This window comes from Notolepis coatsorum, assembly GCF_963971535.1.
Source record: "Notolepis coatsorum genome assembly, chromosome: 2".
In the NCBI taxonomy this organism is placed as follows: Eukaryota; Metazoa; Chordata; class Actinopteri; order Aulopiformes; family Paralepididae; genus Notolepis; species Notolepis coatsorum.
The window spans coordinates 165,299,545-165,327,535 of record NC_140166.1 but is presented as its reverse complement, the minus strand read 5'-3'; the positions used below and the strand labels follow the sequence as shown (position 1 = coordinate 165,327,535).

The following is a 27,991-nucleotide window of genomic DNA, read 5'->3' as shown; positions in this document are numbered from 1 at the left end:
CCCATTCCCACTTTATCCAATCAGGAGAGTTCCGTGAGGAAAAAATGGTCTGACAAAAATAAGAAATCAATTTTTTTTTAAGCAAATAGCCGCTTGAAACAAGTAGAATCATCTGCACATTTGGCTTGGCAAGATTTCTTGAAATAAATATCTAGGGTTCTCTCTCCTGATTGGGTGGGAATGGGATACCAGGGAATGTATTTAGTTTTTACTGCAGAGTGGAGCAACTGGAAGACCCATGTTACTGACCAAACACTCTATATCAGTGATAACTGTCAGAATATAGAGCTATTTAACACTTATTTTAACCATAAAATACCAATTACAGCTCCTTTTAACAAAACACAAACTATTAGTACCCTAAAACAGTGTGCCTCATAGATCCACAATGTCACTCTGTCGGCCCCTAGTGGCGGCTGATATGCATGGCACTTTGACTCACGTTGAGAGAATGTGGCCTGATGAAAGTAAATTCCCCAATTTAATACAGTGTAGTGTATTATATCAACTTGACAGATACCAATCTCATCACCGTGAGGGTTTATTTCACAAAGAAAACTGATATGTCATCAACAACAAACACAACAACATGACAAAGAAATATATCAATCACACGGGTGACATAACCAGTTTGGATGTATATTGTGGCTAACAATAACATAGCCTACGCATGTCAAGAAGCACAGGTGCTAAAAACATTTGACTTACATAGTGATTCAGATTCTGTACATGAGTGGTACAACCTGGTTTTTCTTTTTCATGGGGGGTGGGGTCTTGAAAAGCTATAGAAATACATGATCATGTTTCTAATGTTTGGTATAAATGTTTTTTCTTTCCTCCAATAATTGAAGGGCCACTTCACCAAATAACGATGCCGTTAATAACGATATTTATTTATCATCTCACGCACATCCCAACAACTCAACAAAAAAAATTGCACACATTCATTTCATTTGACAGTTATTGAGAGTACATTTGTTTGACTATGGCCACCAGTGATGTCATCAGGGACATTTAATCCTTGTTGTGTTAATTACAGCTCAATGAAAGGATAAGGTAGCAGTCCCTAAAACAAGGTATTGCTATGTTTTCATCTACATCATTTCACGGAGCTGTAATTAACACAACACACAAGGATCCAATGTCCCCGATGACATCACTGGTGGCCATTTTCAAACTAATTTACTCTCAATAACTATCAAACTAAACAAATGTGTACAAAACAGAACAGTGGGAGATTATGTACAAAATAAACCAGCATTGTTTTTTGGTGAAGTGCTCCTTTAATCTAGTAAAACAGCCTGAAAAGGGGAAATAAACATCATTATTTCATGTCAAGGTTCAACATTCTGTCTATGGGGGTCGCAAACAGGCATCCCCTCTGTTTTTAGGAGTCACAAACCAAACCGGTTGAGAACCACTGCTGTAGGTATTATTTTCATCAGTGCTTTCGAAAGGAAAACTGCCGTTTTGTTTTGCTCTTACACAGGTGGAGTGTACAAAAGAGGGCTTGCGTGGGTCCGGCATGTCTAAGCTTCTCTCTCACAGCGTCCCGATTCATCCTCAAGTGTGTCGGACACCATGTGCGTGGTGCGAGAGTAGGATCCTCTCGGTCTCTGGGGAAGACAAGGTTAAAGCTCTTCTTTCTTCTTCAAGATCAGCTGCCGTACCATTTCGGCTACTTTGGGTTTGACTTCACGGACAGAAACACTCGGTCCCCAAGCTTCAACTACTTTCCCGTTGACATCAATGAGATACTTCCAGAAATTCCAGTCGGGCTCCTTTCCAAAGGACTCTGCAAACAGGAACAAGAGAATTTCTCATGAAAACTCAGAATATCCATAAATACTGAAGAAGCCCATATCAAGAGAGAGACACCTTTTGAGTTTTAAAGCACTCATTCAAACGGTTGCATCGTCACTTTGATCTACGTTGACTTTCTCTTGACCACAGCTAGATGGCGTAGTTGTGGCTTCCAATACTTTTGCAGTATTGAAAAGTTTCAACGTCGGTTGTTCCTGCGTTGGTAAATCCACAATGGTTTTCTTTTGTTTGTTTGCCTGTTCTAATTCTCTAATGCTGATCTTCATTCTTTCAATTTACAAAAAAACAAAGAATGAAGGACGTATGGCATGTATATACGTTATTGTGTCATCTCCTGTGGCCTCATCAGGAGGTGTGCGAGTCACAACTGCTTTCATGCAGTTTATGGTTTTCATTGAGATTGATGTGAAAAAAGTTGTTTCCAATAGGAAACGCTAGCGTTTACGTTAGGTAGTCCACATGCTGTGGCCTCAACCCTTAAATCCTTGGAATCACTGCCCTCAGATTCATCACTAATGATAGATACGACACTCATCACTGTGTCCTTTATGAGAAGGTTGATTGGTTCTCGCTGATGGAGAGGTGCAACAAATACTGGTATTTGTTCTATTTTAAAGGCCCTTATTGGTAAACTACCTCCTTATACTACATCTGTATTGGAATGGAATTTTGGTACCTATTGAACCCGTCCTTAACACTTTGAGTGCCAACGACGCTATATGTCGTTAGTTCATGCCGACCATTGAATGCCAGCGACGACATATAGCGTTTGTTTGTCGTTCTTTTTTTTATTAGCGATTTGAATTCATATTTCATCAATCTAGTCTCACGTTAGTGCTGCAACCTCTCTCTGAGCTCCATTGGGAAAATGCCGCCCCCTATCTTCTCTCCCTGTTGTACTGCACCCCATTGGATTAGACTGATGGGGGGGGAAATCCAGTTTCCTCATTTTACTTATCCGGCAAGCCATCCGAAGAGATCCAAGTCTGTATTTCCAGTACCCAGCGCTGAATCAATAAACGCGATCGATATTTGGAATGGCGATCAGGAATTGGAATAATCTTTTTGGAGAACATCTGATCTGAGGTAAGGAATCTATTTTACCAGTCTTAGGATAATCAGACCTGTTTTCACAGAGATATCAGCGTGTGCCATGTGTGTGTGTGTGTGCTGATCAGGAAATGAGAGAATAGATTTCTCAGCTCGCTTCTCTAGCGTGCATAAGTACACATAACTATCGATAATCTAGCGTTTATTTGAAAACGTTTTTTGCGTATTCCAGAATATTCCAGTAAAGGCCGTTTATCACAGAATCTTTATATTTTCCTGAAACTTTCAAGAAAACAAGGGTTTTTCAAAATGGTATAAAACGGAAATGAACCGATTAAAAAACAATCCGTTTCGACAATGTTGACTGCAAACAAGTCATTGATAAGCGACGGCCAGATTAGACACATAGCCATAATTTAAGACATAGTTTATGCGTTCACAACGCTATCATTGAAGTGGGTGCTGGCATTCAACCATGTTTTGAGACGGGGACCCGTGGCAACCAAAGTGTTAAGGTCGCCTGAGTTTGATCTGAACAGGGTAAATCTGCATTTAGCTATGATGCCTCTAGCTCATGGAATGATCTCCAACAGTCCTCAAAGCTTGATATTCTCCTCTTATCTCTGTTGCAGAGTTTAAATCTTTGATCTCCAACCTTTGAAGGCGGCACAGTGGTGTAGTGGTTAATACTGTCACCTCACAGCTAGAAGGTCCAGGGTTCGATTCCCGCTTGGGGACCAGGTTGCCACGGTGCCAGTTACCCAGGTGGGGTATCTCCTGGGCCTTTCTGTCTGGAGTTTGCATGTTCTCCCCGTGCTTGCAAGGGTTTCCTCCCGATAAGATAAACATGCAGAACAGATCACCAACGCTGTCGTGTCCCTGATGAAGACGGACAGGAAATAAGTGGCCTGGCAATCTCATTGGGAAACCCTTATTTTGCACCTGCAAATGTTGTCACGTCACAAATCGCGTAGCTCCGTTTGAGAAAAAGCTGTATGCGAACAGTGATAAGATAATAAGATATTCCTTTATTGGTCCCCTTGGGGAAATTCAGGAAATGGAATTTGTGTTTACCTTTTTCACGAGAAGAGTCCAAATGAACGATCCACTGATGTGGTGTTCACAACGTTGTAAGTGGAAAATCCATTAGCCTCAGTGGCTTCAAGACACATTTCCCAGTTGCCTAGTGCCGGTGTCCTCACAACTTCAACCCACTTGATCACAAGACTTGCGAGTTCCATTTGAAGACAGCATTGAACCGGAAATGTTTTCATTAGCAAGGTTTTCGTGAAAATGTATGCGTTCATGAAGCACCGAGCATACAAATGGGTGAATGAGACTTGGATTATACGGCACAAGTTGTGCGGGAGTTCGTAAACAGATGTTTTGATATAGTTTTGCTGTTAAACCAAATCTCCATCAAATTAAATTCATCAAGTATTTCTACTGTCTTTGGGGGGGGATTCTACATTCATCGTGGAGACACACGAGAAGAAGAGAAACAAATCTTCATGAATCCAAGCCATTCTTAGTTTCTGCTTTTCTCCTTTGATTTATTCCCTACCAAAAGAGCACCTCCTTTCAATTTATGCACAAGATGTTTATACTGTATCAAGGCGGCAATCGTCTCTCCACTTGTGTGGTCTTAAGGTCAACTGCTGATTTCCATATCCAGAAGAGAGGACGCTACAATCAGTGTGACATTTATGCAAAGCGTGGGATTCTCTTCATCCCCGGTTCCAAGGAACGTTAATCAGGATCCCCATTAGAATAAGACAAGACCATAGATGGAAGCCTGCCGTTTATGCATACTGTATGATAACCTGAAGATGAATGCACATGCATGAGCACACAGGCGCTTTGTGTATGTGCTTTGATTGGAGGTTCAGTTTGTGAGGTCACAAAAGGTTAAACATGCATTACGTTGTTTTCAGAGAGTCAGAGAAGTCGAAAAAAATTCTATAGTATATATTTCATAAACAAATAAACACAAACATGTAGACAGGCCCGGACTGGCCATTGGGAGCACCAGGAGTTTTCCCAGGGGCCTGGCCTTCTAAGTGGCCTGCATGCCCCAACGTTTAAATTTGTTTACTCAGTCAGGCCAGTGTTTCTAGTTGCGATAGTGAAGATGAGTTGGTGGACCTCTCAGCAGACCCAGACTGGCCATTGAGCTGGTGCAGTGAAAGCAACACTGAGCTTCAGCTTGAGGCAGAAACAAGGCAGCCAGCCAGGAATGGAACGACGGCTGCAGCTCTTGTGTCGTCTCTCTCCTTAACACATTGAGTGCCAGCAGGGGGCGCACTATTTATCGCTTGAATGCCAGCCTTTTGGGACTGATTTTCCGATATTTCATGATTTTCGCGGAGCTATTTCTATATTCTATATTATGGCTATGTGTCTAATACGCCTGTCGCTTATCAATGACTTGCTTGCAGTCAACATGTACGAAACAGATTGTTTTTTCATCTGTACATTTCCGTTTTATACCGTTTTGAAAAACTGAAGTTTTTGGAAATGTCAAAAAAAAAAGATTCCGCAGGAATCGCCCTTTAGTGGAATACACACAACACATTGTCATTTTTCGGCTGATTTTTTTTTATCGTTTTCAAATAAACGCTAGATTATCGATAGTGTACACGCCAGGGCTCCAGACTAACTTTTTTCACCACCGTCCCAGAACCGTCCCAAAATACAATTTTAACCGTCCCAAAAATCAAATGTCGTTTCTTTACTTTGGTTTTGTCGTCTATAGTTGTGGTTTTGTCGTCTATAGTTGTTATTGCCATAAGAAACACCATTCAGAGAAGGGGAGAATAAATTGATTTAGTCAAAAGGCTCCCAGGTGGAAAGATTTCACAAGAATAATTATGATTAAAAATAAATAAATATATATATATAAAAAAAAAAGTGTTTAACAAGGTGCTAGTATAGGGATATTTGGTCACGGTGCTGTTATAGTCAACCAATTGGAGCCATGTTGATTATTCCTTCCATAGGAAAATATATTTAAATGTATTTGTATTTTATTTCGTTTTAGTTTTTTTTGTTATTACAAATGTGTGTGTTTATGGTTGAAAATGTTAGAGATAAATAAAGATCAAATCAAATCTAACTGAATAAGTTATCCCTCTTCTAACAAGAAAGAAAAACGTAGTTTAGCTTTAAACTATATAATGTCATTGCGTCCAGAGATTCCACCTTTGATAACTAAAGTAATGACACTTGACTAGTAATGAAACATGTCCCTTAGATCGCGCTGTCCTCCTGGTCGATATTGATAACTGCTGCTAAAATAAAATAAAATAAGTCCCGAGTCGAGACTCCGTGCTGCTCCCAATAGTATGCAACTGCAGAGCCGCAGAGCCAGGGGCGCTTTCAGGTCCGGTCACAGGCCCGCTCAACAGCGCCCCCCACCCAACGGCTGAATTGCCAATGGCTGAATTGGAGTATTGCACAGTGCAATACTCCAATTCAGCCATTGGCAATTCAGCATGCTATTCGCAAATCCAGCATGAGCCAGCTCCCGCTGCAGCCGTCGTTATCAGAACACTACACACATATCATAATGTTTACAGCAAACTGTAGTTGATCACCAGGTATGTTTTATTAACGTAGAATAATTCATATATATATATGCGCGCACTGACAGTCGGCTAATTGACATTTCCTGTGAAAAAATTTAAATCCTCTCCGTCCCGTTTGCGTCCCAAAAAAGATTTCTGTTAGTCCCAAATCAATATTTGATCGCCCCGGGACGACGGGACATCGTTAGTCTCGAGCCCTGGACACGCTAGAGAAGCAGGCTGAAAAATCGATTATCTATGACCTGGTCAGTGCTAACGTCATATACACACATAGGGGACACGTTGTGAAATATGTGAAAAAAACATCAGATTACCCCAAGACTGGTAAAATAGATCCCTTACCTCAGATCAGATGTTCTGCAAAAAGATTATTCCAATTCCAAATATCGATCGCGTTTATTGATCCAACGTTATGTACTCAAAACACATATGTGTCACCTCACAGCAGTTTGTGCCAGATCTCTACATTTTCATTTTTCAGATTATTCCAGATTGCTAAAGTACAGAATCTAAGCTTTCAAATGATGTGTCATATGTTGAAATCTGAGAATTTTTTGAACACGATGTGCTCAATTATAACTTCTAAAACTGGCTGTGTTCTAGAATACTTAAGAGGTGAAAAGGCCTCTCAAAGGAAGGCCACTTTTCACACTTCAGACAGTTTCAACTGAACAAAACCCCCTCCAGCAACGCCCCTCACCTGAATAGCATTAACATAATTAAGTGCTGTCATGACTGTGAAAAGCCTACATGACATCCATCCTCGGGACCCTGATGTAAACAAGACGAAAGTATTTTTCTGGTCTTCATTCTCTTAGCAGTTGTTTGTATTGAGCTTTATACAACGGCATGCAAATTTCTCGATTCTGATTGGCCATTAACACGTCTTTATTGGCAACAATCCACGCTGCTGGCCCAGGACCCGCCCACAACCGACCCACATCACATCACTCCGCCGGATCACAAGAAGGTGGCCAATAATTTTTACAAATGGATATGTTAATGGCGACTAAACGACTAAATATCAAGCGATTCTGTCACAGCGAATGTGTTAGTATTTTAAACAATGTTGGATGATGTAATTGATGGGTCTTGACTCAATCTAGAACAAAAGAAAAATCGCGGATTGATTGATAGATTAATTGATTGATTTAAATTTCTTCCTTCCTACTTTCTACAGACTGCAGCGTTCTCTCTCACACACTGTCCGACGCTGGCGTACCCACAAACACACACACACACATACACACACACACACACACACACACACACACACATACACACTGTGACACACACACACACACACACACACGCACACACACACACACACACTCCTGTCTGCAACAGCGGGGGAGTCAGACTGAGAGAGAAGCAGCGCTGTTTTAAGTGAGCATGGTCTATTGAATTGATTGATTGGTTGATTGCTAATTTTATTACTGTACCCCTGGTTTCCAACTGGTTAAGTTTAGGCTAAAAGAAATAAATAAAAAAATAGGGCGAAGAAAACGTTTTTTTCCTCTAGGGCAAAGAAAACGTTTTAATTTGTTTTACCTACTTTATATTCTGCATCTGGTAATAAAATTTTCAATCAATCATTCCAATAATACACAGTTGGATGTGTTAGTTGGTTGGATGCACTTCAAGCTGCTTCCACATGAGGCAACTTCTCTCAATCATTCCAATAATACACAGTTGGATGTGTTAGTTTGGTTGGATGCACTTCAAGCTGCTTCCACATGGAGTTGTGGGAACTACTTTTTCTGGCGGATGGTTTTTTCAATAAATCTTCGATTAATGTGTGTTTATTGTATAGAAATAAGGTTGGATGAATCTGGCAGTTGTATAAAAGCTTTACACCACGTGCAGTCGTGATTTGTGACCAATAAACCATGCCTAGGGGGGTCTAACGACCCTCGGCTGCGCCTCGGGCCTAACAACCACCCCTAGGCATGGTTTATTGGTCACAAACCACTCCTGCGTGTGATGTAATGCTTAAGTACTGTATTGTACCCATTCTGCAATCTGTTAATAAAGCTACACATACACACAGTCCTCATATCCCTCCTAGTTATACACACAGTAACACATACACGCAGTCCTCATATCCCTCCTAGTAACAGTTCTCATATCCCTCCTAGTAACACATACACACAGTCCTCATATCCCTCCTAGTTACACATACACACAGTTCTCATATCCCTCCTAGTAACACATACACACAGTTCTCATATCCCTCCTAGCTACACACACACACAGTCCTCATATCCCTCCTAGTTACACAAAGTGCTCATATCCCTCCTAGTTACACACAGTCCTCATATCCCTCCTAGTTACACACAGTTCTCATATCCCTCCTAGTTACACACAGTGCTCATATCCCTCCTAGTTACACATACACACATCTTAAAATAGCTGGACTCAGTGGTTAAGAGGTGATGATTCATCTTAAACTAGCTGGACTCAGTGGCTAAGAGGTGATGAGCATCTTAAACTAGCTGGACTCAGTGGCTAAGAGGTGATGCAGCATCTTAAACTAGCTGGACTCAGTGGTTAAGAGGTCAGTGGTGCAGTCGCGGTCACACCCGGTTACACGCCGTGTTACCAGATCACTGAGGCAGAAGTACGCGCGATCGCGCACGGATGTGTACTCGCGTGTACGCGCACACAAAAATGCGCTGTATCCATTTGTTGTGACTAAGTACCCGGCCACCGTTTTACATAACAAAAAGCGCAGGTAGACTAAGTGTCTGGGTGTTGGCTATCTGAATGCATCTCCCCCTTCATTCTGTGTGACACAGGCAGTGGAGGTGAATACTAATGTGGCTCGGAATTCGTGATGGGGGTCTACCTGCTTATGATATTGAATCAAGCGTCTGTGCTGCGCGCCAGCTTTCCACGCGCACATTCACACAAATAGAGAGCAAGAAGAGCTTGTATGATAGAAAGATTGCACTTGCGTATATGCGCTTGTGTGTGTGTGCGTGCGTGTGTGTATAAATCAGTTATGTGCGCATGCACGTACCCGCGCGTGCACGTGGCGTGGCGTGTTACCAGTTCCCATATTAGGACTGCACCACTGTAAGAGGTGATGATTCATCTTAAACTAGCTGGACTCAGTGGCTAAGAGGTGATGAGCATCTTAAACTAGTTGGACTCAGTGGCTAAGAGGTGATGAGCATCTTAAACTAGCTGGACTCAGTGTCTAAGAGAGCTGATGAGCATCTTAAACTAGCTGGACTCAGTGGCTAAGAGGTGATGCAGCATCTTAAACTAGCTGGACTCAGTGGTTAAGAGGTGATGCAGCATCTTAAACTAGCTGGACTCAGTAGCTAAGAGAGGTGATGATGCAGCATCTTAAATTATCTGGACTCGGTGTCTAAGAGAGGTGATGATGCAGCATCTTAAACTAGCTGGACTCAGTGTCTAAGAGAGGTGATGATGCAGCATCTTAAACTAGGTGGACTCAGTGTCTAAGAGAGGTGATGAGTGTATCCCTCCTAGTTACACACACAACGTAGAGAGAGAGAGAGAGAGAGAGAGAGAGAGAGAGAGAGAGAGAGAGAGAGAGAGAGAGAGAGAGAGAGAGAGAGAGAGAGAGAGAGAGAGAGAGAGAGAGAGAGAGAGAGAGAGAGAGAGAGAGAGAGAGAGAGAGAGAGAGAGAGAGAGAGAGAGAGAGAGAGAGAGAGAGAGAGAGAGAGAGAGAGAGAGAGAGATATTCCTAAGATGCCATAGGTGATGATGTCACACCCGGATTGTCAACACACAGAGTTGCAAACGGGAGCAGCTCCAATGGGTTAAAGCTATATGAAACTAATAGCCAAATAAATGTGAAGTTATCATTGAACCTCTGTTGTCAAGCCATGTCAATATACCCCAGTCACTAATGGAACTGTGCCGCAGAGTCACGTTAGAACGTTAGCTTAGCGGTAGCCCCTTTCGTGACTGTGATGCAAGCCTTGTCAAGTAACGTGCACTTACCTAGAAATGCCCCTCCACGAAATCCACTTGAGAACAGCTGTGTAACAAAGTCCAATATGCCCTCGTTCATTAGATCCAAAGCATCAATTGCTTTTCCTCGACTCTAACGCTAGTTTAGCAGCTAATGGCTAATGGCTAAACAGCTGATTTTGTAAACAAAGCACAACGAGCCGGCCCGCCTGGCCTGCATTCACATGTAGATCGAACTCCTCCCCTGCGAGGACAACTGAGCCGTGAGACAAAGTCTCTAAACAGGATGACTTTACACAAAGTAATCTTACCTTTATAGATACTAAAACTGTTCGCTTTTATAATAAACATGTTCTTAAAAACTCAAATTCATTCAATCTAAAAAAAAATTAAAAAAAGAGGGAGGGAAAAAAGAAAATAAAGTTTCAAGCCTGTCTCAGGCAGTTTGCCGACGGCCGAGTTCTGGTTAATAGCGCTGTGATCTGACACATATTCCACGCTGCTCTGAGGGTCCCCAATGAATGCAGTAGTCTCGGGTTACATTGCCTGAGAAGTAAAATATGGAATCCGGGTTTTTTTCCTCCCATGCATTTCCATTGAGTCCAATCCAGTGGGTGCAATAGCATCCAGGATGATAGGGGGCGGTATTTGCCCTTTTCGAGGTCAGAACCAGTCCCAATGATAACGTGAGGCTGGATTGATGAAAAATGAATGGATATCGCTAATAAAAGCAATAACGATTAAATAACGAGATTTCTCATGGCGAGTTCTCGTTGTTGGCACTCAATGTGTTAATGATGAATGATGAATCCCCCTACCCAGCCAGAAACGACTCAGGGCTGGGCGATAAAATGATAACGATAATTATCGCGATATTTTTTTAACCCTTTGGTTGCCGAAAACGGAGATCTACATTTCTGTGGCCCAGCGCTTGAGTGCCGGAAACGTAGATCTACGTTTCTGTTTCGGTATTTCTTTTATTCGCTATTGCCATTCAGAATTCATCGGGCAGCCTGTGCATGCTGTACTGAATGTGTCTGAGCTTGCAGACGGTCAATACTGCCCCCTAACGCCTTGTGGCCGCTATTGCACTCCATTTGAAACTATGTAGTTTATTTTCTCTACCGAGCTGCGGCATGGGGGCGGGTCCTAAACACTCCGGCAAAACAAGCGCTTGTAGGGATGGCTTGGACAACTGACCCCGCCCGCCCGTTCATGTGCAATGCCGGATAACGTCGGAGACAGGATCGCTGTGGATATCTGGAATGGCGATCAGATAATTGGATTATTCTTTTTGCATTACATCAGAGACAAGGTAAGGACTCTATATTACCGATCTTGCGTTGATCTGATATTTCCCCCCCCGCGATCGCTCTGTGTCTGTGTTTTATGTGTGTGGGCCGTGTACCGTTGGTCACATCACGGCACGGAGGTGCGCCCCGCTGCAAGCCCCCTTTCATCCGTGCATGATGAAAGATAATACCGATAATCTAGCGTTGATTTCAGATTGATTGTTGATCCAAGCGAGGAATGGCAGCGTGATAAGTGAATTCCAATAAAACGCTGTTTTCGCGTCTTTTCATGGGATTACTCAGAATCACTGAAACTATACTTAGGCCATGTTTAGACGGAAAAGCTTGCGGGTGAATCCGAAAAAAAATAATTCGGATGTGCCTTTTGTTCATACGGCAACAGCGTTTTTGCGGGGAGAATCCGCAAAAAAGTTAAACCACCTTCCTGGGTGGAAATCCTAGAAACGATACACCTTCGCGCTATCATCTGAACGTACGGTTATGTATATAACCATAGTTATATGAGTACCTTCACATACCAACATCTGTCTGGCCACACCCTCATCCACTACCTACATAAGCAGGGGTGTGGCCATGCACTCACCTCCTTCTCAATCTTTCACCACAAGGCAAGATCAAGGGCCGCAGTTGAGTCCTGACGCTGAGCGTCACTACACTCATATAACTATGGTTATATACATAACCGTACGTTATATTACGTGTAGCTCTGCTCAGCGTCATATGCACCACAGGAGCTGAGCAGAGCTGAGCTCGACAAATGTACCCCACTGAGGCCCCCCACAACCATCAGAACCGGGGAGGACCCGAGCCCCCCCCGACCCTCCCTATTGGAGGACGGGAGGGAGACGGATCCGACTGCACGAAGAGGAACTCAAGCAACTTAACGCACAGGGTGAGCAGACCGTGGGGCATACCCACGACTACACACACGCACAACCCGCATGCCACCAGGGAACGAACGGAAGGAACAAACCCTTGTTACCACCCCTAAAACAAGGGGTCAAGAGCAAAGCCCGACCCCGTGGCAAGGCCGTAGCAGAGGAGCGCAAAGGAGGACCCAGACCCAGAAGGGACAGGACCCCCCCGGAAAAAGGGGGCCTGGAGAGGCCAATGACGCCACAGCATCGAGACCTCACCAGGCGGTCACTAGTGACACCGCCCCCCACATCGCCAGCGTATTCGGACAGGGCCCATCCAAGAGCAGGCCCTTCCCCCCAATAGCACGCCGCCTGGCTCACTGCCCCTGGCATACTCAGGCAGTCACCCATCCAAGTACAACCCAGGCCTGAACCTACACCGCCTCCGAAATCGAACGAGATCGGGCGTGTTCAGGGTGGCATGGCTGTAACTCGAAGCACTCAAGAGGCTACACCTACAATGGGAGCAGGCAGCGCACCGGGGAGACGACCTCCAGAAGAGGTCGATCCCTCAATCAAGGCAGCAGGCACTTAACCTGAGCCTGGAGCACTGCGGACTAGACAGGCGCCAAAGGGGGTCCGCCGAAAACAGCACCCCAGCGGAAGGGGCGTATGCTGGCATTGTTGTGCACCATGTCACAGCCTCCACAAAACACCCCCCGACTCACTAGAGGGGCCGAGGCAGAGAAGGCCGACACGATTGGCAGACGTCATGAAACGTGCGGGGGCACACTCAAGCGGTCAACCCGGGAGTTGACTCCGCTCCAACACACCAGGGAACCAACCACCCTCTTGGTTAAACATGAGGTGGTTGTTCCTATAACCCCTCAGGACCCAAACACATCAATGGATAGTCAACAAGACACCAGACATTGTTCCTCCAAGCCGCTTGAGAGAACGACAAAAAGCTGTCGCGCTTTATTTCCTCTTTTCTATAAAAAGAGAAAAAAGAAGACTGACATGGATCCCATGTGACGCGGCTGAGGGAATTTTCTTTTATTAAAAAACAATACCCCGTCAACCTCTCCACAAGGAGGGGACGGGAACCCCCAGAGAGACTTCCCACGTGAGCCACAACTTGAAAAGTCAATGTAACATTGAGCCATGTGACCAAAAGGCTCAAGTTACACATATATCGAGCGTAGCAGAACACCAAGTTCCTACGCTCCGCCACGACAACTTGACAATAACAAAGAACCACACATGGGGCCTGTAAAGAACTCATGGAAGTCAGCGTCCAATAGAAACGTGCCCAGTGACGTATTCTATGACGGGGGAATCCCATGACTCAACTGCCCGTGATAGGTGCGGAGTCAGGGAATTCCTTCCCCCCCCTGTGCCGCACTGACCAATCAGCGCGGCAGAACCGAATGAAAAGAGGGTCAAACCCCCCGATCAATCAGAAGAGGGAAGGAGGGGTTTATCCGGTTACCCCCTTGCGAACCCAACCCTCGAATACGACAATAACAAACAGCCAGATGATACCTTTAGTAGCCAGCATGCTAACGAACAGCGTATATCCAAAGGATAAGCTACCCAACGCCCGCTAGTCATAGACGACAACGTCTGTGAACAGGGTTTATAACAAGGCCAAGGTTTATATGTGAACACGACACCCGTGTTTTATGTTCAAGAACACAGAAAAATTGATAGAGAGAGAGAGAGTGGTCTAAAAGACCGTGGCACAATTACACACACGAGCGCTTCCGCAGGCCAACATTACAGTGTTGTGGCTCAATATCACTGTTTAAGCAACAGAACACAGAACTAACCTCTACCTTTATAGGAAGAACATAAGTCTTCAGGCCGAGGAAGAAAAAACCCTTTCGACCGAGTGTTAGCCACAGGCCTTGCTAAGCACTCATGCATATATGTAGTGACCAACCAAAGACTAAAAGTCTAGCTCTCCTATCAACCCACACTAAGCGAAGGTCCACACCTCGTATCCCCATCATATGTAGTGAATAAACACACAGTTTGTAACAAAATACAGTCCCTCCTAGGAGGGACTTTTTATTTGTACAGCAAACACAGATGGGCCGGGGAAGGGAACAGGGGTAACAGGAGGGGAAAAAGTCACTTTATCAGCGGCGCCTGCCACGGGCCGCTCGTGGCTTGCCACCCCGGGGAGTTGTAGCCCCGGAGGGACGGTAAAGGAGTGGCTGGTCTCGACGATCCCTACCGTCACCTCCGAGCATGGATGGGCCGGCTGCGGTGGTCAAGGCGCCCTCTCTCCTCCTGGCCCTCTTCGCCGAAGGGCCAGCAGTGGCGGTGGTAGCGGTGGCGGCATCAGTCGCGGATCCCTGACGACGAGCCTTCCGTCTGGCTCCACCGGCGACATCGGGCGGGGGGAAATGGGGTTGGAGCACCGATCGCTCCTCCTGCATCTCCCTGCAGGTTGCAGTCATGAGCTGCAACGCCGACCCGAAGAGCCCAGCATCGGAGAGGGGTGCCGTAAGCAGAGGAAGCCTCTTCCTGTCCGGCACTCTCGCCTGCTCCAGCCAAAGATGGCGCTGGGTTAGAGTGGCCAGGGCGCGTATCTTCCCGGCGGCTATGGCCTGCAGCTGAATCAGATGCAGGATGGCTCCGGCCGCCTGGGCGTGCTAATTATGTTGTTCTTCAGTCAGCATCGTACCGCCCGTCATCATCCCAGACATAAACCTCGCTAGCTGCGCGATGTTGGACGTAGCAGCTAGGGATTGAGTACCGGCGATGAACGACTGGTCACTCCAGTTGGCCAACCGCCTCGCCGATTTCCCGTGGGGAACCGGCTTCCGCAACGGCTCCCACACCACCTCAGGACAAAGAAGAGATGCCATCGGTCTATCAAGCCGAGGCACCCCTTCCTTCATACCCTCGACCAGACCCACCACCCTCGTGACTTGCACGTAGGTGGGGGTGAGACCAGTGATGTGGGAGACCACCTGTCCCTGACGAACGTAGGCCTCCATTGAGGGGAAAAATGGGCAGACAACGCCCGTCTCCCTCATAGGACGACGTTAACATAAATGACCCATTAAATCATCAGGGACAGGCGCAGGCAGTGGCTGCGGCAGCGGCACGCCGTTTGCGACTGCCGCCGGCGCCATGAGCTCCGGGAACAAGGCACGTAGTTCCCCATGCGTACCTCCCTCCACTGATCCCACGTCCCTCACATACGAGAGGCTACTGCCCATTGCAGAGCCACCATCCGATGTGGCGGATAGCAGGGCATCTCGTCGCTGAGTCGGAGGTTCTAACCCAACACCAGAATACGAGGGACCCCAAGGAGACATATCACCCCCTGCCACATCCTGAAAGGGAGAGTGATGTGTCTCCACCGGAGTGTCGAACAGGAGTGCATCTGCCTCCACCATGTAATCCTCCGTTTCCATCGGCCACGGGGAAACAGACGCACCCTCATCCGGCTCCAGCAGCTCCCCGAAACCAGGCCGTTCGCACCTGCAAGCTACCATCCTACGACGGGAGCGAGCAGAAGCGAAAAGCTTGCGTCTCAAATCCTCCGCCACAAGAGGCGCCGGCTGCCCAACGGCAGACGACCCCCCGGCGGCGGAGGAACCAGAGCAGGAACCAGGCCATCTCACAGGAGATGCCGCTGGTGCACCAGCTCCTTGGAGAGGCAAGCTACCCATCGGACGCCTATCGGGCGTGAGTGACGTCCACGACAGCGGCGTCAAACCCGCCACAAGACGCACGACGGAGGAGGCAACGGAGAACCGCTGGTGAAGGGCGACGTTGCTAGCGCGACCCCCCGAGGTAAACATTATAGCTTAGTTATTTTCTTTTGAAATTATGAGAGAAAGAAAAGAACAAGAAATAATGTAAACGCTTTCTCAACTTTCTTCAGCTTAACGACTTACTTAAAGGGGAACTATCTTATAAATGGCCTTTTTGAGTGTTTAGCATTGTTTCCTAGCTATGTGAACTTATATTAATATGATCTATGTCTCAAAATTCTCATATTGGCGCATTCTTCCAATTCTCCTCTCACAATATTCACCCTCACTGAACTGAGTCGTTTGAAAATGTGCCTATATGTGATGTCATATAGTCACTGCTGCATGTTAATGTGGCTCCTCAGGCACCAGCACCTGCACCCCAGTCCACATCAGCTCAAAACGGCTTGAGATCTTGAGGTAGAAAAATGCTGTTTTTGAGGACTTGATTAGAAATACAAAACAATGAATAAAAAAAATATATATATTACAGAGGTGTTCCATAGACTCACAGGAATTGTGTAAAAGTGCCCAAATAGTGAAAGAAATTGTAAAATAGTTCCCCTTTAAAGTGATTGGTATACAAGGCACTTCCTTGAGGTGAAAGTGAAGAAGGAGGTGAGTGCATGGCCACACCCCTGCTTATGTAGGTAGCGGATGGGGGTGTGGCCAGACAGATGTTGGTATGTAAAGGTACATTGAGTTTTTATTCAGTGCACAAGTACTGAAGTGAAGTATGTGCATATGACGCTGAGCAGAGCTACACGTAATATAACAGTCAAACCGCATAAAACTATGACGAAAGGGTTCTCAAGGCTCTCGTTGCGTACTGCTTACATCACAGCAGTGGCGAATATTCCTGGAAGCCAAGGGAAGCCAGGCTTCCCCCGAAAATATGAACAGTAAAAAATAAAAATAAAAATAATTTATATATATATATATAGTTTACAATAATAATAAAAAATCATTATTTTTCATCTCTGTATTATATATTCTTTTTTTTTCTCCCTCTTCTCCTTCTCACTCTCTCTAACACTGGCAGACTCACTGAGGCAGGCTGGCAGTCACTCTGTGCTCACTGCAGCTCAGGCAGAATAGAGAACATTTGCAGAGGGGGGGGGGGTGTCTTTTTCTAGCGTCCACATTGTGGTTCATGGTTGTGGACTCCACAACCAATTATTAGCCAATAAGATTCAAGCTTAATAAAGGGGTTCCCACGCCTTAACACAGGGCCGTCTGACAGCCAAGTAGTCTAGCGTCTTCAAATTTGCCGCTCTGGAGGCGGGCCAGTCCAGAACGTTTCCACCTGACGTCCACCTAACGTGACAAACAACGTCTCAACGTCATCCCCTCGCGGGCACGTTCAAATCCTCAACATGAAAATATTCGCAATTAATCGTAAAAAAAATATCGCAGAATTTTATTTCAACCAAAAATGCTTAAACAATAATGTTAGTGATAGAAGGGAACTCATTTTGTGCAAAAATGGAAAGCTTTCCAATGTTCATGAGGCAGAATTGTTACAATAGCCGATAAACATTGTATCAATCATTAGCACTTTATTAGCAACTTATTTTTCGCCTGCGGGACATTTACTGAGGACCAGCACAGCACACCACTGTGGACGCAGTCACTTATTCCTCCATAATAGCCAGGTTAATTTGCACCACCAAGTACTGCTTAAAAGCTAGCGGTGGGTCCAAAATATATCAGATATAAATTTCAAAAAGGTACCCAGCGTTCCATTAGGGCTTCACACACACAAGCGGCAGGGTTTGAAAGCTCGGTGTTGCTAATAAACATTTTAAATAATTTTTTTAAACGAGTTTTTGATTGATTGAAAACTTTATTAACAGATTGCAGAATGGGTACAGTACAGTACAGCTCAATACATACAATTGTTAAGGGGATGCAGACCAGAGAAAGACTTTCGTCTTGTTTACATCAGGGTCCCCCATTTTCAATTAATCGTAACATATATGACATACATGACATACAGATAGACAGTACTGCTACATCTATACATTTATGACATACCAGATTTGCAAATACAGTACTGTTTGTGATACAAAAAGAGTCCAGAAAAAAGAGTATATACATTTGACGTAGAAACTGTACATTGGATTGGGTAGGTGGGGGGGGGGGGGGTGGGGGGGGACTGTACATTGGAGGTGGTTGGGTGGGGGGGTTGGGTAGGAGTGGGGGGGAGGTTAGGTAGGAGGGGTGGGTGGGGGACACTGTACAACTGTACAAACAAAACTGTACATTGGAATATTGACAAGACCATACTTGGTAATTTACTGTACATTGGAGGGGGTTGTGTTCGGACATTTACAGGGGCCAGTTTCGAATTGCAGTCTCCCTTAGGTGTTTTTTGAGAGTGTTTTTGAAAGTGGGTAGTGATTCACATTCCTTTACAGCTTTGGGTAGGGCGTTCCACATTGATGTGGCATAATTGCGAAACGTGTTTAGTCCCTTGTTTGAGCCGAATCTGGGTTTAACATGATTTGTGGAGCTCCCGCGATCCGTTGCCAATAACTCGATAAACAACATGATTTGGACGTATATACTATTATACAACCTGGAAATAGATAGCGTATTTCTACATCCCATAATAGGAATATTTCAGTTCCACGCTCATCGTCCAACGGCGCGAGGAAGATACGGTAAGATTCAGCGTTATTTTTGAACGTGTTCGATATAAACTGCTCTGATGATCATATCACCCCCACTAGATGAACTGCCCACGGAATTATAAACGATCCCCCGCCCATCCGGTCATCATCAGATGATACGTAGAAACTTCAAGAAGTACGTCCAATTGAAATTTTTTTTCTCGCACAGATTCCTACCAAACTGTATTTCATCATCAATATAATGCATTTGGGGCTATAAATCACGTTCTGGAGAAAACTGCAGAAAGAGATGAAAACATACTTATACTTTAGACCATATTTTACTATGAATATGTGAATGAAAAAGTTTAACGTTGCTACACAATGAACAATACATATAGGACCTTGAATGGGCCCTAATAATGGCAATTTAGCAATATAATTTAAAAAGTTATAGCCCTGCAAAGAAGGGGAACTTTTCCATAGACAAATAGAGCTGGCAAGGGATGGTATATCATGAATTTAGCCTTAGGCAATCAAAGTGTTAATACTTATAACAATATCAATAATTATCGATATAGAGTGATATGATAACATTATCATATTGTTATCGTGATATCATTTTTGGCCATATCGCCCAGCCCTGGGTCACAGTGCACCTTTAATGTTTAATGCTCTTTAACACCCTTGCCTACTAGCTGTGTGAACACCACTCTGTGCTAAAGTGGGACTATACTGTAGTGAAAGTCACAGTTCGGGTTCTTTCAAATCGACCGTGCCACTTCCACACACGCCTGAGGGCACTTAATCTATTCCAATGTTCTCCAAAAACTCACCACAGACCCCTTTCCCCAAAGTTTGTTGAGTTTGCAGTCCAATTAATTGTTTTCGTGACCACGCACTTTTAAAATCAACATGGCCCATGCACACTACAACAACATCATGTCCAACACCTGGCAACAGTGAGACTCCCTAAAAACATGGACCTCCCTATAAACTTGGTATCTGCAGTTTTTGGAGAAAATTGACATGACCGATTTTAAGGAAGCCAAACCTCGACTCTGTATACAGAGTCCCACTGTAGCACAGAGTCGCGTTCCGCTCACGCGGCTATATAGGGAGGTGTAGTCTGACATCACTTTGGACCGCCCGTGAGGTCCACCCGTATAGGGATTTATCATTGGGAAAATGGATTATCGGCTATTGTAACAATTCTGCCTCATGAACATTGGAAAGCTTTCCATTTTTGCACAAAATGAGTTCCCTTCTATCACTAACATTATTGTTTAAGCATTTTTGGTTGAAATAAAATTCTGCTATTTTTTTTTACGATTAATTGCGAATATTTTCACAGAAAGGTACACCATGAAAATGTTCATGCTTTATTTGTTTTAAACAAGATGATTTAGAAATGGGCAATGGGGAAATACGTTGCAATTTTGCGAGGTGGACCGGCCGGAAACAGCAATGACGTAACCACTACACCTCCCTATAGCCTGCACCCGCCCTGCCGACTCACCCGCTAAGAACTTGTACACATTGTTGGCCCCCGTTCCGACCACTGCGATTTTGCTGAAGAGAGGAAAGGAGACGCCGTAGACCCTGCGCACAAAGTTATCGATCTCCTTGTCGCTGCCGGGCTCCTGCTGGCCAAACTGGTTGCAGGGGAAGGCCAGCACGTTGAAGTGATACGGGCCGTAGTCCCGCTGGAGCTGCTGCAGGTCGGTGTAGTGCTGCTCTGTGAAGCCACAGTCACTGGCCACGTTCACCACCAGAGACACCTGCAGTCAGTGGAAAACACTATGTTTATGTTTATGTTTATTAAAAACATTATGTTTATGTTTATTAACACTTTAATCGCCGGAAACGCCGAAACTCGTCATTGCCCGCCATGCTCATTCTGCCGAAGACGCCGTAACACGTCTTTGATATCAATATTTCAAAAATCTGTGATCGAAATCATATTTCTCCTCCGGGGACCTGAGATATACTGCTGAGCTCCACTCAACTGTCTAACGGTTCAAGAGCGCCATCTGGTGGCCGATCGGCAGATCGCCCAACAGGAAGTGACGCGCCAAACAGGAAGTGCTCACCCATATTTCGTCCGGGCACTCGCGATCGTTAGCCAGACTCCATCTCGACACACTGGATAATCAATCGCTCGCCCTAACTCAATAAACAACGTTATTTGGACGTATATAGTATTATACAACCTGGAAATGGTTCATCTAGATCAACATCCCATAATAGAAAACTGTCTACTCCAAGCTGATCGTCCAACGGCGCGAGGAAGATACGGTAAGATCCAGCGTTATTTTCCAACGTGTTCTTTACTAACTGCTCTGATGACCATATCACCCACACTACATGAATCTACATTGCCGAAGACGCCGTAACTCGTCTTTGATATCAATATTTCAAAAATCTGTGATCGGATTCATATTTCCCATCCGCTGGCCTGATACCCACCAAAAAGCCCCACTGAACCCTCTAGCGGTTCAAGAGCGCCATCTGGTGGCCGATCGGCGCAATCGCCTAACAGGAAGTTACTTGGACGATGTGCTGTTCTCCCATATTACTTCTGGGCACTCGGTAAAGGTCCCGGCACTCTAGCTCGTCACAATACATAGCGATCCGTTGCCAATAACTCGATAAACAACATGATTTGGACGTATATACCATTATACAACCTGGAAATGGACCGGGTATTCCAACATCCCATAATAGGAAAATGTATACTCTACGCTCATCGCCCAACGGCGCGGGGAAGATACGGTAAGATTCAGCGTTATTTTTCAATGTCTTCTATACTAACTGATCTGATGAACATTTGACCCACATTAGATGAATGGTATAACGCTGCCCACGGAATTATAAACGCCCCCTCGCCCATCCGGTCAACATCAGATGAAGTGTAGTAACTTCCAGAAGTCCGTCCAGTTGGATTATTTTATATCGCGCCGATTGCTATCAAACTGTATTTGATCATCAATATAATGCATTTGGGGCTATAAATCACGTTCTGGAGAAAGCTGCAGAAAGAGATGAAAACATACTTATACTTTAGATCATATTTTAGTATGAATATGTGAATGAAAAAGTTTAACGTTCATTCACCCTGAACAATACATATAGGACTTTGAATGGGCCCTAATAATGGCAATTTAGCAATAGAATTTAAAAAGTTATAGCCCTGCAAAGAAGGGGAATTTCTCCATAGACAAATAGAGCTGGCAACCTATGGTATATCATGAATTTAGCCTTAGGCAATCAAAGTGTTAAAAGGATCCCCATTAGAGACACATGAAAGAGCCTCTAGTCTTCCTGGTGTCCTGGACAAAACAAATACAATACAAATGTACAACAAAAAATACGAATACAAAATTAAACAAAACACATAAATAAATTATAAAATCTAACATTCCAGTCAAACAAAACAAAAAGAGATAAAATACACAGATAAGTTACATACTTGACAAGTTTGCAAGATATAAGTAATTGTATTGTATTGTGGATGAGATGTTTTTTGGCAGAGCATTCCAAAGTACTATTGACCTATATATGCCAATGTTGTGCCTATGTTACTGCTGAGGCAGAGGAGGGAAAAAAGGCCACGCATTAATGGAGAAAACGCTGCAATACAGTACAGAGACTCAACAAACAGCCATACGCGTTAGCTCGGAGAGTAGGCAGACAAGCTTGCGAATACAATTGAGAATATTCTGAACATTCCATGCAAGCTGCTATAGTTAGTGCTGTGGCCTGTGGGAGAGATGCTGTGAAGCTGGGATTTCAGACAGAGGATGAAGAGTGAAATGGAGCCTGGTGGTTCAATAGTGACGTTAGAGTTGTCAAGTCAATGCTTACCTGATTATCTATCACCTTATTACATAGTAGAATGAGTCCAAGCCCAGCAGGCCCTCTAATCAGAGGCTTTGAGCCGGCCCCACAGTTTAAAGTTCAGGTGGACGGGCGATCCAGCTTTTGCAGTAACAGACCCAATTTTGTAGAACTACCCTCCTTAAAATATTGATTGATTGAAGTTTATTTCAAATAACAACAAACAAACAACAAGTACACATATAGCCTTAAGCCATTCAAATAATAAATGTATATAAGAAAAATTTAAAACTACTACGAACTACATTGTTTTGTCATCACATATTTGAAAAGGAGTGGGAAGAAGTATACACTTAATCCCACCCCTTTTTACTCATTATCAAATCATACTTTAGTAATTCATAACTACATGCTCTCTTTATTGTCAGACTTATAATGCAAAAATTTACTTAGTTAAAGGGGAACTATTTTACTATTTCTTTCACTATTTGGGCACTTTTACACAATTCCTGTGAGTCTATGGAACACCTCTGTAATATATATATTTTTTTTTATTCATTGTTTTGTATTTCTAATCAAGTCCTCAAAAACAGCATTTTTCTACCTCAAGATCTCAAGCTGTTTTGAGCCTGGGCTCCTAAACCACTGCGGAGCGTCGTCTTCGCCTGAACATTAACATGCAGCAGTGACTATATGACATCACATATAGGCACATTTTCAAACGACTCAGTTCAGTGAGGGTGAATATTGTGAGAGGAGAATTGGAAGAATGCACCAATATGAGAATTTTGAGACATAGATCATATTAATATAAGTTCACATAGCTAGGAAACAATGCTAAACACTCAAAAAGGCCATTTATAAGATAGTTCCCCTTCAAAACATTTTGATTAATTCCTTATTATTTTCCAAAACTGTAGGTTACCCTGTATATTTCGTCTAGCCATTTTATATACATATATATAACTACATATGCACATATATACATACATATACACACACACACAGCCAGTTATATTTCATATGGCTATCGCGTCCCGCTCAAGCCTATTGAGATACCCCTTATCTCCTTGTACCTAGTGTACACCACCACGAACAATTTATGCACCCACACCTGACCGGGTCCCGCCTCTATGGAGGCGTAGCCTATAAGACCATGGTACTGGTCACCAAACACCCTTCCTCTATTTTCGTTCCATCATACTGGATGCAATGCACCTTATGTAACTAGTAGTATGAAAAAGATTGGAGGAATTGCGTAATGTTGAAAGCTTACCGGAGGTTTGCGTGCCCCTGGCATCTTCGAGGCATGTTTCAGCGACACGACGGGCCTATGTTGATGTTCCTCATCTGTCGGCAGCCAGATCAAGGTGCAGCGTACAACGTTGGCTATCGAGCCGGGTTGTACAACGGTGAGCCCTGTGTCATTAGGCACGGGTATTAGTGTTAGTAATGCTGGGTTCTTGTTACACAACCATGTTGTGTATTGGCGCCAGGGGGGGATGGTTTGGTGAACGTTCACTGCAGTGAACAGGTTCCAAACGGTCCTGCAAGCGTGCTGTTAAACAACTAATGCTAGCTACATGCTAATACTAATGCTACATGCTGAACTCTACTGCTACGCTGTTCTAATGTCTCCGCCGTGAGATGTCACTTCTCCCTCCTCTTGCCCGGTTCATCAATGAAGGTCAGTCGGTAGCTGATGTGGGGGTTTTGCTGAGTCCTATTTACCTTTTTACGGGTAAATGGGTTGACAACAGGGTAGGCCGTGGCTAGGTAGCCTAGCCAGGTACGTTACCTTTGTGTTCCGGCGGGGTCTGTTGAACGGTGTCCCCATCTGGGAGCCGATGCGTGAGCTCGGCGGTGTAGCAGTAGAGCTATACTACTGCAGGATGGGACTTAACGGCGGGTTAGGGCTCAGCTGGCTAGTTCCTATCCACATTGGCGTCGGGTAGTGGGGCTATGGGTCCAGCCGACATTGTAAACATGTTGCGTGTTGTGCGCAGGCGGTTGTTAATCTGGATTCCACATCGCCCCACGCTAGGCTGTAGTGTAGTGGGACTGTTTTGTTCTGTCACTCTGCTATGAGAAGGTCTGTCTATGCTACAGCTTTCTCTCCTTTCAACCATTCATGCTGAAGGTCAATCAGTGTCTATTGGGGGAGTATGCGGGGGGGGGGGCTTTGTTTACCTTTTTGGTAAATGGGCTAAGCTAGGGCTGGTGTGCTGTTGTGAATATTTTGAATGAAGGCGGGACTAGTTCGTTCTGGTCCGCCTCCCCTTAACGTTGTGTATATGGGTTTGCTCATTCTACAGTTTTGTGGTTTAGTTCTTTTATTCATTTAACCCTTTCATGGTGCACACCACAGTGGAGGTTGCTGTTTGCAACCACCAATGGTGCTCCGTGTTAACATCAGTCCTTTGCTTTTGACATATTGAAACAGTGCCCCGCCCGGCCGACGCCATGGGTGGGTCGGCCTGGCGAGTGGCTGGTGGGCTGCTAAAGCCTGTATCCGCCATGGTATGGAATTGGCAGCGATTAGAACTGGGTTCGAATTGCTGTTTTTTCTATTAAAAAAATGGTGTCTGGTGGCGGGGCCTTGAGGGCCAGCCGGCGTCGACACATCGCGCGAGGTTGTTGACGTTATTAGCTTTGACCCAGCCGCAAGCTATAACCGCTCAGGGTTCCCCTCTCCGCAGGGGATTTTGGTCTTCTGCTGGAGCGCGGCGGTATTGTCCTAGGCCCCACACCGCCTCACACCGCGCAGCCAGAAGAAGAGAGAGCTCCTTGGCTCCGACTTGGGATCTTCAATTGGTCCTCGGTCGGTTGTCCTTGGCCCCGTTTGAGCCGCTCGAGCAGGCGACGTTGGAACAGCTGTCGTTCAAGACCGCGTTCTTGCTGGCCGTCACCTCCGCTGACGCGTGGGTGTGCTTTGTGCTCTCTCGGTACGTCCAGAGTGCCTGTCTTTCGTCCGATTGCGGTGCCACTCTGCGGCCTAATCCTGCCTTCGTGCCTGTAAATATCCAGAGTTCTTCCGCTCCAGGGATATTGTGGTTCAGGCGTTTCATCCGCCTCCTCACGGTAGTGAGTTAGATGTGGGCCTTCACCTGTCATGTCCGGTCCGTGCTTTGGGAATTACCTCAGCCGTACTCAGGACCTCGGGGTCACCGTTCAGCTTGTTGTCTGTCACGGTGGTTCTCATGCCGGTGAGGCACTATCAAACAACGCCTGTCCCATTGGTTGTGTGAGGGCATTGCCCTCTGCTACACGTTGGCTGGGCAGGATCCCCCTGGGGGCGTCAGGGCGCACTCCACTCGTGGGGTGGCTGCCTCTGTCGCTCTCCTGGGTGGGGCTTCGGTGGAGGATCATGGTCCTCCCCGGGCCCCTTTGCAAGGTTTTACCTCATGGACATGACCGGGGGTTCTGTCTCCCAGGCGGTTCTGGGGTCTGTGGCCTTTCCTGCTTCCCGTCCGTTGGTAGGGTAGCAGGAGTGTGTGGGTATGGGCCACAGTGTGTTAGGTCACACGTGGTTCCGCCTGTGCTGTGTGTTCAAGGGGTTCTAGTTCCCTCTTGTTCGCACTCAGGTGGAGTTGACTGCGCCCCCCCTTCGTTAGGAAGGATGGGGTGACAGGGCTCCCCGCACCCCTTGATGTGGGCTTACGGGTCCTCAGGGGGTACATCTGTCGGGTCTCGCGTCCGCTCTAACCCATATCTCAATAGGCTTGAGCGGGACACGATAGCCATATGAAATATAACGATAGGTTATGTAGATAACCTAGTTATATGAGTATTGGCTGAGCGTCCCGCTCTAAGCGGCCCTGAGTTCCCTTTTTGAGGGATCTATTACTGGAACGGGATTTTGGCGAGGAAGGGTGTTTGGTGACCAGTACCATGGTCTTATAGGCTACGCCTCCATAGAGGCGGGACCCGGTCAGGTGTGGGTGCATAAATTGTTCGTGGTGGTGTACACTAGGTACAAGGAGATAAGGGGTATCTCAATAGGCTTGAGCGGGACGCTCAGCCAATACTCATATAACTATCAAACCCCTTCCTCATCTCTGTACCTCTGGAAAACCATTTGACTATATTTTATTTTAAACTGTTACATGTTTTGACATTGCTTTAACTCACAACCATTCCATAATTTTCTCCGCAAATTGAAATACAAAGATGTTTCATGGTTGAAAATTGTATCTTTTAAAATAAGATTTTCCCCATAAATTGTAACCCCCATCTTGCATGTTGAACACTTTTTTTTTTATATTTCCTGGGAGTTTATTATTTTTTGCTTTATACATTATTTGTGCAGTTTGATACAGTACAATATCAGTACATTTGAATAGTTTTTACTGTAAGAATAGTGAATTAGTATGGTCCAGATATCCAACCTTGTGAATGATGCGCACAGCTCTTTTCTGTAGGATGGTTAATGGGCATAATGAGCATTTGTAATTATTTCCCCAGACTTCAACGCAGTAGGTTAAATATGGTGAAACTAGTGAACAGTGATGTGAAGTGATTTGTGATCCAGGACCTGCTTTGCTTTGTTTATAACTGAAACGCTCCTTGACAATTTGGTTTGAACGTGTTTAATATGTGATTTCCAATTTTTTGGTCAATCGTGACACCAAGAAATTGTATTTCAGAAACTCTTTCAATATCCACCCTATCTACTTTTATCTGTATACGTATATCTTTACTACAATTTCCAAACAGAATTATTTTGTTCTCGGATCAATTTTATGACAATTTGTTGAAATCAAACCAAATTTGAAGTTTAATAATTTCCTTCATTGCTTCATAATGTCCTCCTGCAATTTATTTAAATTATCCCCAGAACAGGAAATATAGTGTGAGAGTGTACATTTTCCTTGTATAAGGTCTGCGCTGAATGGACGATGGATTCCCCTAGGCCTAGGAGTTCACGTTATACACTTTGTGACATTTTAAGCTTTAGTTTTGTAGATTGATGAATACATCCCCACATGTATGACATATTTGTGCAACATATTTGTACACATATATATAAATTCTTTGTTTATTTATTTTTCCACTAAACTACTCTATTTGCCATAGCCTACAGAATTTTGTTGGCAGCATATGGCAGTTTGCAAGTAAACATAAACTATTTAGTGTTTAGCTATGAGCCTATGACTAAGCCAACAAAACAAAAAAAACAGA

General features: G+C 44.8%; 1 protein-coding gene across 1 annotated transcript in view; it reads right to left on the bottom strand.

Annotated features, from left to right (window-relative positions):
• Positions 1 to 525: 525 nt before the first annotated feature.
• The window catches only part of gpx7 (glutathione peroxidase 7), a 30,125-nt gene continuing 2,659 nt past the window's right edge, over positions 526 to 27,991 (bottom strand). The window contains exons 2-3 of the mRNA XM_084309338.1: positions 20,490 to 20,751; positions 526 to 1,795 (exon numbers count right to left, since the gene is read on the bottom strand). Of these exons, the coding sequence (XP_084165464.1) occupies positions 1,632 to 1,795; positions 20,490 to 20,751 (426 nt within the window). The 3' untranslated portion in view covers positions 526 to 1,631. The remainder of the gene's footprint in view (positions 1,796 to 20,489; positions 20,752 to 27,991) is intronic.